The sequence below is a fragment of the Pteropus alecto genome, unplaced genomic scaffold (assembly GCF_000325575.1).
Source record: "Pteropus alecto unplaced genomic scaffold, ASM32557v1 scaffold155, whole genome shotgun sequence".
Taxonomy (NCBI): domain Eukaryota; kingdom Metazoa; phylum Chordata; class Mammalia; order Chiroptera; family Pteropodidae; genus Pteropus; species Pteropus alecto.
In genome coordinates, this window is record NW_006438113.1 from 13,280,669 (window position 1) to 13,294,115 (window position 13,447).

A 13,447-nucleotide genomic window follows, 5' to 3' on the forward strand; every position below is an offset into this window, starting at 1 on the left:
TGGGAGAAAAAGGCAAGGGAGAACCATCCGCCTCTCCAGGGCAACATAAAACGGGTGACCTTCACAGAAGGATCCAAAAGAGAAAGAGAGAGGGTGTATGATGGTGCATGGGACAATGGCATCAAAGAAAGAACTAAAAGAGGGGCAAGAAGGTGGGAAGGAGACAGCCGAGGGAGCAGCGATCCTGTCCTGCTCAAATGCCACCCCATCATCAGTCTCCCTTCCATGCCCCCAGTGGCTCTTGGCAGGTGATCTATCCCCATCCAGGTATGTTTGTCTGACCCTCTTCTAGCTTTAGTAGGACAAGTATTGATCCACGCCATGTGACCAACTTCAGATCGAAACCACATTAAATAAGTATCCTAGGTGCCAAGCTCCCAAAACAAACTCCCTTGGGCATATGGCCCTTAATGAGAGATGTTTTCCCACGAAATACGGCCGTGGCTTAGGGGACAGCATGTTTTACCTAGAGCCTCCCCATCCAGAGGCTATGAATTATGAGGTGCCAAAGTATCAAGCACTCAACGCACCCAGGCCAGCAGCCTGCTGGGCTACAGAACACAAAGCCCCTTTGGGCTGGAGGAGCTAATTTGGAATGTGGGCTCCTGCCAGCCTCAAGGGGCGGAAATGAACCTCCACTGTGGGCCAGGAGTGGCTTGAGAGTACGGGTGTTTTCTGGACAGATCAAAGGTAAAGATATTTGGTTGGCTTAAAAAGCAAAGGCTGACAAAGGCTTCAAGCAGCCCATTGAAAACAGGGATTTGCATTCAGACAACCGTGTCCTGAGAAACGTTCTCACCTTAGAGGTTTCTCCAAAAGGGGCCTGTTCAGCTGTGTTACAGAAAGCAGAAGAAAATGAGACTGCAGGGTTTTTAATGTTCCATGACAAGTAATGTGGACATAACAGCAGCCCAGTGCCCTGTAATATTTTGAAAATGGATTAAACAGCGGCAGTGCTGACTTGGGGCTAAGAAACACTAGAGGTTCCATTTGAGCTTGAAATCCCACTAACTAGGCTGTTGACATTTGTTTTTTCTTAGTTGGCTTCCCAGTTTCAGGAAAACAATGACCCTCACAGTTACTCTCGTAAACACCTCCATCTGGGACCCAGGCCCAAGGACTCCCAGGACACTCCCCAGAGGACAACCACAGGACCGATCGCTTTAGTATTCACTCTCTGAAGCTGTGGCCAGACCACTGCATCACTGGCCACCACACAGTTTATGATCTTGAGTCACTATTCATTCACATTTACTTGGTCCTTTTCCGCTGACTCAGGAGAGGCCATGTGGGATACTGAGGGGAGCACTGGATTGGGAGTCAGGCCCCCACCACCCTCCCTCCTCCAACAATCACCCACTGCATGACCCTGGGTGAGTCTCTTCCCTTCCCTGAGCCTCAGCTTCCTGGTCTGGAAACTGAAGAGGAGACCAAGGGGCCTCCACAGCCTCTCCAGCCACAGCTGTACACACTCAGGCCAAAGGCAGAGGAAACTGTGGAAATGACACTGAGCTGGGATTCACCACTGGATGTTATCATAACACAAGGATTATTTGTGCTGACAAGGAGTTCCTTGGAGCTGCCAGAGATGAGGCCGCCTGCAGGTGTTACTATTATTGTTGCTGTTGTTTCTAAGGCTTTTAAGGCAGGGCAAGATCCGCATGCTAAAAACAGAAAGCTAGGCCTGGCAGACAGTTTGGGAACTTCCCATTGCAGGATCTTGGGAAGGGAGAAGTTCCCTGGGTCCTCACCAAAGGCCCACCCGGGGCCTCTACAACACGGAGGCTGGGGGACAGACGGAAGGCAAGTGCAGCCCCCACCACACCAGCCCCCCCGCCAGCCTGAAGTTGCCAGGGAAGAAAAATAAAATGTGCCCCCAGACCAGCCCTCACTGGAATGGGAGGCCAGCTCTACTCAAGAGAGTGGGCAGTGAGGTGATATCTGGCTTTATTCAGTATCACAAATGAGTTACTAATTCAAGGCAGACAGTGAGACACAGCTGTGGGGAGACTAGGGAGGTGAAACTCTGCAGAGTCAGACCACCTCGAGGACTGGAATCCCAACCAGGACCCAGACCCTGGAAGTTCACTCAGAGGCCCAGACAGGGTGGGACCTTCTGGGAAGCAAGAACAGCACTAGACTAGGCCACCAGCGTTCTGGAAATGGACCTACTGTGGGCCCTGCCTCAGTTTCTGTACTTATGTCAAGAGATCAACAATAATAATAAAAGCTACCACTTCTTATTCTAGGCGCTATGGCAGCACTTTAAGTGCCTGATTTCTAATCAATAAAACTACAAGATAGGGATACTCACTTTACAGATTCAGAAACTGCGGCTCAGAGAGGTCGAGTCCCTTGCCCAGAGGCAGAATGAAAGAATGACGGCAAAGATGGCTGCAGCAACACCTCCTGTCGCTGTCCAAGTGCCTCTTCCCAGTCAGACTTTGCCACCGCTCCCTTCAACAGGTGGAGTCCATTTCCTCACTCTCGGAACAGCCAGTCTGGCCTTATGGGTCCCTCTCATTAACACAATGTACAGAAGTAACATTATTCAACTTCCTAGATGAGGCTTTAAGAGGTGCTGGAGTTCTTATCTTTGCCCTCTTGGAGTGCTTCCCCCAGACAGCATGAAAGAAGCCAGCTTTGCCTACTGGAGGGTGAGAGGCCACAGAGAGAGTTGCAGCTGCCCAGCCAGCAGGACGCATGAATGAGGCCAGCTTGGACCAGCCAGTCCAGCCCGCCCTCTGGCTACATGCAGCCCCATGACAGCCCAGGAGCAACCAGCACAGGAACCAACCGGCTAACCTACAGAAACGTGAAAAAGACAACATTGTTATTTTAAGTTCCTCAGTTTAAGGCTGGTTTGTTACACAGCAGTAGGTAACTAATACAGTCGCTCAATCTCTCCACACCGCCCATCTCCCAGGAAAACCTGTGCTGCCCGCCTCCCAGGACTTGACTAGGCTCAAGGGACCCTATCCTGACCAAGCACTACCCCTGCCTGCAGCCCCCAGGCCCTCACAATCAGAAGTGGCCGCAGAGGATGCACTTTATGAAGAAAAAGAAAAGCTGCAGGCCATTTTCCATCTGAAGACCCATAGTCACCCTGGTGGACTGGGTCATGAGATGTTCTCCTCTCTAAAGAGACAATTTCTTATTTTTATTATATAAACCAATTCTAAAAAGCAGACCCAGAGTTTCTCAGGTAACTAGGTTATCTGAATAGCAACATGATAAACTGGGTTGTACCCTTGGACAGGGTATGAGCCCTGGAGACCGAAACTCACTGGTAAAGGGAGTGCCAAGGGCAGGGAGAACAGGCTTCATCTTGCATGCCCACTCAGGCCCACAGGGTGTGGCTGCATGGAGCACAGGCTGGGAACGCGCACTTGGGGGACAGCGTGCCACAGCTGACCTGCAATGCCTGCAGGGGCTGCAGGAGGACAAACGGCAGCGCATGGTCCACATTTCTCATTGCTGACCTAGGGGCAGATGAACAGTCAGCCACAGAGAGAATGAGAGACATGTCGTCCCTTCTCACCTAAGTAGGGTGAGAAGATGCAAACGTGAGTTTTATACCACCTCGGAAAACTTTAGGCTGCCCGCTCATTCCTGCACCCAGTCAGCTCACCCAGCATCCATCGAGAGCCCGCCCTGTGACAGGCCCTGTGCTGGGGTCTTAGGGACACACAGGTGACTAAGCTCAGACTCTGCCCTTTAGGAACCCGGTGGGAATGTTCTGGGTGAGAATGCGAACTGGGGTGAGGAATAGGTTGCACCGAGAAAAACTTAGCCTGCCAGCTAAGTTTTAGCCTGACACCTCTGGGAGTGTCAAACAGACAAGAGAAATGCTCTTGACTCTTCTCCTTTCCTGCCACTCATCCCCTCAGATCCAGCAGATTCAACCAAGAAATCGACACGCCATTTAAAGGCAACAGCTGAAGCTGCTGTATATCGATTGAATACTGAGTTAAGCCCTCTAGACATGACAATTCTATGGAGCTGACTATTATTTTAATCCCCACTTTACAAATGAGGAAACTGAGGCACAGAGAGGTTTGGAAATTGCCCCAGGCCACATAGCATGTATAAGACAAAGCTGGGATTTCAACCCAGGCAGTCTGGTTCCAGGAGTCACGCTCTCATTCCCTGCAGACTGGCTCACTGGCAATCCATGCCTCTAGCGAACAACCCTCCTGTGTTGGGGCCACACATTGTCTTTAAAAATAGAACACTTTGCTTAAAATCATTTTTCTGATTTCTCCTTAAAATACTCTAAAGATCTTACGAACCCAAATCAGCTCTCCCTTTATACAGAACATATCCTCTCTAATTTGCACATTCTCACCTCCCCCCGCTAGTGTCTGACCCTCTTCTCTAACTCCTTCCTCCTGGAAGTATCTGAAATCATGGCTACCTGTGTGCCATGAGCCCAGCTCTGTGCTCAGCATTGAGGGAAATGCAAAATTTTAAGACACAGTCTCTGATTCCTAGCAATTGGATGGCCAGGATGGGGGATGCATCAAGCGGAGAGAGGGAGAAGGCACCGTGGGAGGTGTGAACAGTATGAGCAAAGGCAGAGGGGCTGCAGAGTGAGGCATGGACACGCCATCCTGGTTGTGCTGGGGGCGGGGGGTCTACAGAGCAGAAGCCATCATCGAGGCTGGAGAGGCAGGTAGAACAAGGAGGTGAGGCCTATACATCCCTCCCAGAGTTCTTGGCACAGACTGCAGCAGCCCACAGTCCAAGATGTATGGGGATGGGCCAGCCTGGTGGTTGTGTAAGGGTACCACTTAAACTCCAGGCCCCACACTCCACATCCCCAGGGCAGGGGTAGACAGTGGGGCAGAGGAGAGTTGGGGCTTCCCAAGGAGGTGCCAGGACAGCCTGCTCACTCCCCGGCCAGTAAAGAGCAGCCCCCAGAGCGAGGGTAGGTGTTGACACAAGAAAACCAATGAGCCACAGGCAAATCTGCTACATCGGCACTGCACCGGCATGCAGCAAGAAAGATACTTCCCCAATACTAATGTGACTACTGCCTACAAACCTCCCACGACTCTCTATGGCCACAGGGGCAAGTCTGAGCTCCACAGTGAGGCAGAGATTTTCTAAACTATAGTTTCACCATCTTCCCTCTCCCATGGACAGCTGGTATGACTTGCCATTTCCTGTATCCTGTGAAGATGTAGGATTTCCTTCCCTGCAGAATGCCTATAATTCCAACCTCTTGGCTTTAAAACTCCTACTGATGCTTAAAAACTCAACCTACATGTCCCCTCCCCTGAGAAAGCCTTCCTTCTCAGGAAGCACCTCTCCTTCTCAGTACTCACCTCCAGGCCACCCACTGAGCGCATTATACTTCCCTGCTGAAGTTGAATGTGTGGTCTGTCTTATTTTACACTGTCGACTGTGCATGTTGGCCTTCTCTTGCTGGTGTGTTGAGTGTGGGCTTCTGGAGTACAGGGAGAGAGAGCTGAGTTTCATCCCTGCATCCCCAGGACCTGCTCCTAGGCAGGGGTCCACGGATTGTTAACGGAAGTTTCCACTTAGCACCTCTCAGTATCCCCTCATCCTGGAAGGCATCTGGGGTATTACAGATCAATCATAAAATTCACACTCCTGTGCACTGAGCAAGCACTATTTGGCCCATTCTGCAGAGAAAGGTGACACAGTAGAGAAGAAACAGGCCTTGGCCAACCTGGGAACCAGAGGTGGCCTCAGACTCACATCAAGAACGCTGATAATCTATGCACTGTTGCAATACAAGGGACTCTAACAATATACATAACATTTTTCACTATTAACAAGAACTAATTACTGTAGTAATCACTGTAAAAATATAAATATTACCATTAATAATCACCGAAATAATTCCCATTTTTAAGGTCCCACCATAAACCGGATCCCTAACTTTTTAACATTATCTTATTTAATCCTCTGAACAATCCTATAGATGGTTGCTCTTCTCCCCTCCTTACAGATGAGGAATCGAAGCACACAGAGATTTAGAAACTTATTCAAGGTCACACAGCTAGTATGTACCAGAGCAAAGAGACCCCACGATTTCCACCACCCTGGACTGTCTCTTCATAATTACTACTAACAATGCCTGTCATAGGCCTTTCTATGGGTCAGGCACTTTTTGTAACAGCTTTTTGAGATATAATTCACATGTCATACAATTCACTCATTTAGAGCGTGGAATTCAAGGGCTTTTAATTATATGCATAGAGTTGTGTAACTACTACCACAATCGATTTTAACACATTTCATCACCCCATAAAGATACCCCATCAATCCTCAACTCTTCCCATTGTAATCCCATTTTTAAGACAAAAGGACTGAGGCTCAGAGAGCTTCTGCGATTTGCACAACATGAAGCAGAAGTAAGAAACAGGACTGAGACTAGCCTCCCCTGACCCCTGGCAGGAGGTGTGGGGAGGGACCAGTGTATCCTATTAAAAATGCACCATGTGCAGAGGGTGGAAAATGGAACCAGATGGGGACAAACCTTACACATGCAGCTGCTTCTGCGCCAGGCCTGTGACTCACAGCGGCAGTGCAGCCAAGCTCCTATCACCCCAGCACAGGGCGGCAAGGCCCAGGACTCAGGCAGGCAGGGAAGCAGCCTTTCAGGAGGCTGGCAGTCCGGGGTCTAGATGGGCACAGTGAGCACACGTCCCCACCAAGAAACAGGTGACCAACTCTACTCACCCTATTCCTGCACCCCTTACCCTTCTAGGACCCACAAAAAACTGGGTCCCACCCCAGGCCTCCATGTTCCTCCCAGCAATTCAGAGGCACAATCGCTAGTAGAGGGTTTGTTCTGCACCTGGCCCCCAGCCAGGGTTCCTACCCAGGTCCTCCCTGCCCATAGGCCCTCAAAGTTTGGAAGGACTGCTGCAATGACCAGCTGGGCTCCAGAGGAAGACTCTGAAGAATGCTGCATCGAGTTGCTGCTGCTGCCTGGGCACATTCTCAGTCTGGAACCCTAGGGCCCAACAACTACCCTTGACCCCAGAAGAAACACTGCAGGTAGGACTAGGCTTCCCTACATCCCTTATTGCCATCTTCCAAATATCCTCAAGCCTGCCTAAGTCAGTCGTTCTCTCTGCAGGCCAGGGGCCCAGCATTTCCTTCCTTGTCTATAATGTTTGAAGAGTCTTGAGCCAATGCCACCTCCTCCAGGGAGCCTGCTTGGATGCCCTAACCAAAATAAATGGGTCCTTCTGCTGCTGCCTCATACAGGGTTTTAATTTGTCAGCTTTTACATGTGGGTGCCTACTAGCCTACAAATTCATCCAGGGCAGGGGTCCTGGTTTCCTCATTCCTGGGTCCCTCCTGACCCCCTCCTCAAGCTATGACACACCAGGCCCTCCAGAAGAACAAGTGGGAAGTGAGGTAAAGGGCCCATTGCTTAGTTCTAGGAATGAATTAACCACAATACAAAGAACCCTGCCAGTGTCTGTCCCAAGTGCCCAAAGGTGAGTGACTACATGGACAGCAGGAGAATCGAAAGGGGGTGATGGCCTCCATTGCAGGTTCCCGCTGGAAATGAGGATTGAGCCACAGGTTTAGAGATGGCGCTTCTCACCACAGCAGCTAAGATATGCCAAATGGCTGCAAGGCTGGGTCCACACAGACAGGGTTTTGTTCAGACCATCTTAAAATAGGCAGGTTTGCTGGGCACGAGGGCCAACCTCAGGACTGGTGTCTTTCCTCTCTGCATCTGCAGCCCAGCCCAGGCTTAGCATGGAGCAGGACCCAGGACTGACCAGGGAGGGAGGATTCGACTATGGGTTTACAGGGGCCTGGCTTCAAACTTCTCCAACAAGCCCTGTCTTATGTCATAAAGCACCAATGCCAGAGCTGAAAGAGGAGCTGAGGCCATCCATTTCAGCCTCTGTGATACACCTAGGAGGCAAGTCAGGCCCTGAGAATGAAGGCAGCTTACCCAGGGTCAAACAGCATATCTTCCAATTCCCAGCCCAGAGTCTTTTCAGGTAATAGGCTCCCACATCCCTGGCCCAGGACCCCTCTCCTATCCTGCCCTTTCTTCAAAGTCAGACCAAGGCCCACCCGCCCAGCACATCTTCTTAGACCCCCTCCCTGGCCTCATCCAGCATGGTGCTCCCTAGTTTGATTGCTCGAGCTCTCCCTCTGCCCAGAATGTGTGCCCCACCCTTTGACCCTAGCAAATTTCTACTCATCCTTCAAGGCCTAGTTCAAATACCATTTTATGACACCATAGATAGTAATTGCTCCCATTTACTGAGTAACCATGCCCACTGTGTTCTGGAAAACCAACAAAGTAACGTTAAAACTATTTGTGAGGTCCCTCCTGCTTGACACCCAAGTTTCTTGAGGGCAGGAACCTGACTACAAAGCAGGGTACTAACGATATTTGCCTACACAGCACACAAGACTGAAGGGCTTTTCAAGCTACAAAGTCCTGTGCTATTGGAAGCTACCTGCATTATCTTCAGATCTCCTCCCCATGGCTCAGTTTCCTCATCTACACAATGGGTGAAGTTAATGAATGCACGTGACGACGGTATGTGTGCTGTGACAGTATGCATGCTGTGCCTGTGCCATGGTAAGTACTTGTTCCTGTTATTGTTATTATTTGTGTCATTTTCATTTTCTTACATTTCCCTGTGGACCTTGCTCATGGCCAGTGTTCTGTATACACACATACACACACACACACACACACACACACACACACACACACACGCATATTTTTTTTGGAATGAATGACTTTGGCATTTGAGATACTGAAGAAGACAAGGTTAAAATCCAGAGACGAAACGAAGATGCAGAGTTAAATCTTATCATCAGACATTCTGCACTGTAGCCGTCAAGTCCAAAGGTGGCTCAGCTGGGTCACTGTAAACAGCCACTCACCCTCATGAGACACAGGGCAGTTTTCTGGAATGGGCCGGAAGTGAGGAAATCTCTGCCCTAGGGAGGCCTCTGTGCTGGGCTGTGGCCTAGACAGGGACCTAGACAGGGAGGCCCCTCAGAGCTGGACTTAGGAACTGGCCTCTGGAGACAGTCAAAGGCACAAGCAGTGGCCTAGTATAAACAGGGACCCAGCCCAACCCTCAGTCTGTGAGGCCCACTTCTACCCCTCACCAACAGCAGGGGGACCCCGGCAAACCTCAGTTCCACTGCAGAAGAGGCCTCCAGAAGCCCATCCATGGGACAGCCTCTGAGACCTGATCTCCTTCTGCAAATGTCACACGGAGTTGATTTCCATCTACCAGGTAGCATCAAATACAGCCCCTCTTTGGGCAAATGAGAAGAGTAAAGCCTAGAGATGGAGAGTGACTTGCCCAGGTCACACTGCTGAGAACATTTACTCAGAGGCCACCAAAAGTCAGCAATATCGGCTGAGTAATGCCAGGCCCCAAGTCCACTGAGCAGCCTCCCGGCACCCTCAACCAAAATGTAGCTTGTCACTGTGAATACCGCACTCTGCGTCCATGTGACCTTGCTTCACGGGTGCTGGGTCAGAGTCCTTTGTTGCCCTGACCCCTGCATCATCTAATAGTCGGTGACCATTTATCGACAGGCTGCAGAGTTAGTTCAATGACAAGGAGGTTTTCAGGGTGCGAAGGGTATGGACAATTCATTATTAACAGTAATGACTGTTCTGACATCTATGTTTAGGTTCCCAGTGTACATTTACGGAGGCAGTCAAAGAAGTGGGAGGCCCAACCCTGTCACTGCACAGCCGACAGTCTACGTGGCTGATGACTTTAGAAGGAGTTCACCATGTCGTGCAGCCAAGCCGGTTGGCACCGGCGCCTTCTGTCTCTCCAGCTGCACAGACACTCAATCCCTGGGTGATTCTAGACATCACCTTGGATTTTCAACCAAAACTTGTAGCCACAGCATAGTGCTAGCCAGCAGGCCGACTGAGGGCTCCTGCGGCACGGAAATGCTGAGCCAGGGCGGGCTGGCAGCCAAGGCTCACCCTGGCATCAGGACAAGGTCTTAGCTTTCTCCAGCTGTCCTTATAACCTGGGTTTCTCAAAGTCTGCTCCACAGAACCCTTGCATTACAGGCGATTCCAGTGCATGCTCAACTCTGAGAACCAATCACTGCCTAAACCATGCCTCTTAGTGAGGGCCTTATCACCTCCAATGGGGCAAAACTGGTTCTTTGGAAGGCAAAAAATTTAGTCTTTTTACATATAAAGCACATATATATATATATATATATGGAGGAGGGAGTAGGTCCTAAGAAAGAGAACTCGCAGAGCAGAGCATCAGAAGGAGCAGGCTGGATTCAGGGCCAGAGGCAGTGGGGAAGGTAAAAGTAAAAAAAAATAATAGTGGCTAACACCAATGGGCCTTGTATGTGCCAGGCAGGTGCCAACCACCAACCATGCTGCCCAGTGAAGTAGGTCATATGATCATCACAGCCCGTCACCTCCATAAGGGAGGGCCAGGATCATGTCTGCCTCAGGCCTTGCCATAGCCCCCAGAGCTTGAACAGTACTGGGCATACAGAACACGCACAGTAAATGTGTGCAGAATAAATAAGTCCTCGCTTCATACCTAAGGCAAAGAACCACAGGGAGGATAAGAAACTTGTCCAAAGCCTCATGGGTAGTGATTGGCACAGCCAGGAGTCAACCCCAGCAGAGCCCACCTTTCTCACCTCTGCATGTGTCGGGGCTCAGAGATCCCTGCCAGGTAAGATGTGGTCCCAGTGTGTCCGCAGATGGTAAGGGGATGAACAAGATAAGGCACCATACTAACTTGATCACTTCACACCTGACAGAGCATGAACCTGATGGCCAGCAGAGCATACAGGGTTCTCTCTGGAAAGCAGCACAGCCCCTGACTTGGCCCAGACCCCACGATGTGCTCACAGGAGTTCCAAACACAGGACACCAAAGAGGAACCAAGTCAGCCTGACTCAGGTCGCCAGGGACTGGGGTGAGGGCAAAATGAAGCTTGAGGGAAGGCTGGTTTCTTACCAATCCATCACAGTTGCTGATGGCGACAGCTGCCCCTGGCATGCCTGTGACACCCCCAGTGAAGACACACTCTCGCTGCAAGGGCTGTCGGAAGAGTTCCCGAAAGTCCTCCTGCCACTCCACTGATGCTCCAGGTACCACCAGCCGCTGGTTGGGCTGCAGGCGCAAGTGCAGCTCCTCCCCAAAAACAGTAACATTGAAGTAGAGGGTATAGCGCCCCACCCTGCCAGGCTGCGGGGTCACTCCTTCCGGGTGAAGGGGACTGCGAGCCACCCGGAGATGACCAGAGTGTGATGGTGATGCAGGTGGCCTGTCCACTGCCACACCCCCTGCAGAGGCTGCTGCTGGGCCAGATACCACATGGGACAGGAAGTGTCCCTGAAAGTCTGTGCTGCACGGCACTGTCACACCATAGTCACTGAACTTTCTGGAGAAGTGTATTTCTGCTGGAGGAAAACAAAGTTATGTCAGTACAGGCTGTGTAGAGGTGAGGGTTAGCCGAAATCCCATGGGGGCAGAGAGGGGTCTACAACCCTGAGTGTCAACTTGGAGGGACCCCTTAGCCCAAGTTCGCCCATTCCCTATCCATTGCTTCCCGAGCCCCTGTATCTCTGCACTCGGATGAACAGTGTTCAAGTACTCGGTAAACATAATTGTTCCCCGGAGTTCCCAGGTCCTTTTTAAACTTAGCAGAAGAAAAGAAAATGATGCCAAACAGAATTCTGTCACTCTAGCAACAAGCCTTCCAACTGTGGGCACTGCTGAAGAAAGGACTAAAATTCTCCGGAAGCCCCCAGGACAAAGAGAGGGAAGGCAGGATCTACCCAAATGTCCCCAATGTGCTGAAGTCACCAACCCAGCCTGGGGTTAGGCCCTCCTCACTATGTTCCCAGAACACAGCTGGCACAACAAACACACCTAGAAACCCAGGGGATCCTGGGCACGTGTCAAGGAGAAAGGAGGAGCTGGAGAAGGAAGGGAGGGAATACAGGTTCTATATTTTTCCAAGTTTAGAAAGTAAACTTTTTTAAGCAGCGCAGTGGCTGCCGAGTTTCTACATGGCCCGGCCCCAAGCTGGGTAAATATAGATCTTCAAAAATAAAAAAAGACGCATGGGGTGACCTGCCCACTCGGACTGAATTAAGTGTGAGGTCATGGCCCCACGCTGCAGGCTGCACGCCAGCAGCCCCGTCCTCACACAGCTCTCCCTGAGCTCAGGCCAGGCCAGGCAGGAATGACAGCTCCCTGGCTTCCAGGCCTGGTGATTCATGGATGTGAGTTTGAGAGGAATCCTCATTTCCACAAGGCTCTATCTCTTGTCTCCCCAGCCTCTTTCACAGCACTGATAAAACCTGAAAAAATGATGTGTCCTGAAAATCCCCCATGCCCAAGGCAGTTAAGAGTACTAACTCTCCTCTGGTTTACCCATTATAGCAAAGGAATCCCCAAGACTTCAGCTAAAGGGATCTGTTTTGGTACATGAACAGAGCTCACAGACAAGCAGCCACCCTGCCTGGAAATGACCGGAGCCACCTCCCCATGCTCAGAGCCACCAGGAGAGCACCCCATGCTGCAGAGTGAAGGTGGAGTATGTCTGGTCTGTGTGTGGCAAGGTGAATGCACAGAGCGTGACAATGCTAGGAAGAGGAATGTGTTTCTGTGGAGTGTGAATGTTTCATGTTCGCTGGGGTTTGGGGCAACCACCTGTCAGCTTGCTTCCGCGTGTGTGACAGCCAGACAGACACATGCACATACGTACGCACACGCGTGCACACATGCATACAAGTTGGAGACAGAAAAGACGCTGAAAGAGAAAAACATGCCGGGGTGGAAGAGAGAGAAACAAACACACAGACAGATGAACAGCACCTAAGAAGAGGCTCTGTGTTCCCAAATCTTCGCCTGGGGTCTCTCTCTACATCTTGTGCCAGAAAGGGAGAAAACTCGCGCGACAGCGTCGGTAGCACAAGGGAAAGAAAAGAGCTCAGCCCCAGTGTGCGCGCCGCCTCCCACCCGCTCCAAGGCTGCCAGGGTCCACCCGCACCGTCCGACCACTCTGACCTGCTGGCACCCCGGGCCCCACGCGCTCCTGCGCCTCTGACCCGCACGCACCTGGGGTCGGGCTGCCCGCGGCGTCGCAGAGCGCACAGTGCAGGGGGAGCAAGCAAGACAGCAGCGCGCGGAGCGGAGCCATGTGGCCGCGCAGGGACGCGGGCCGGGCAGGAACCCGAGCTCCGTGCTCCGGGCTGCGGGAGAGGCTGGGGCGCTCCAGGGGCTGCCCAAACGCCGGCCAGTCGGCCTCTGCCGCCTCCCCCCGCCTCATCGCCTCCCTCCCTCGCGCTCCAGGTCCCCCGAGCCGGGCCGCCGCCTGGACTGTTGGCTCTGGGCGCCCGAGGCTGCCGGCGGGAGAGCGGAGCAGCCGACGTGCCAGCGCCCCCGGTGCCAACTGTCGAC

General features: G+C 51.7%; 1 protein-coding gene across 5 annotated transcripts in view; it reads right to left on the minus strand.

Moving 5' to 3' along the window:
* Positions 1-13,441, minus strand: part of ADAMTS14 (ADAM metallopeptidase with thrombospondin type 1 motif 14) — a 77,607-nt gene extending 64,166 nt beyond the window's left edge. For 3 of the 5 annotated variants that reach the window (XM_015592165.2, XM_015592167.2, XM_015592163.2), the window contains exons 1-2: positions 13,106-13,441; positions 10,994-11,439 (exon numbers count right to left, since the gene is read on the minus strand). In XM_015592165.2, coding sequence (XP_015447651.1) covers positions 10,994-11,439; positions 13,106-13,316 — 657 coding nt within the window. In that variant the 5' untranslated portion in view covers positions 13,317-13,441. The remainder of the gene's footprint in view (positions 1-10,993; positions 11,440-13,105) is intronic. The other 2 variants (XM_006915545.3, XM_015592164.2) reach the window with 1 other exon arrangement.
* Positions 13,442-13,447: the final 6 nt, after the last annotated feature.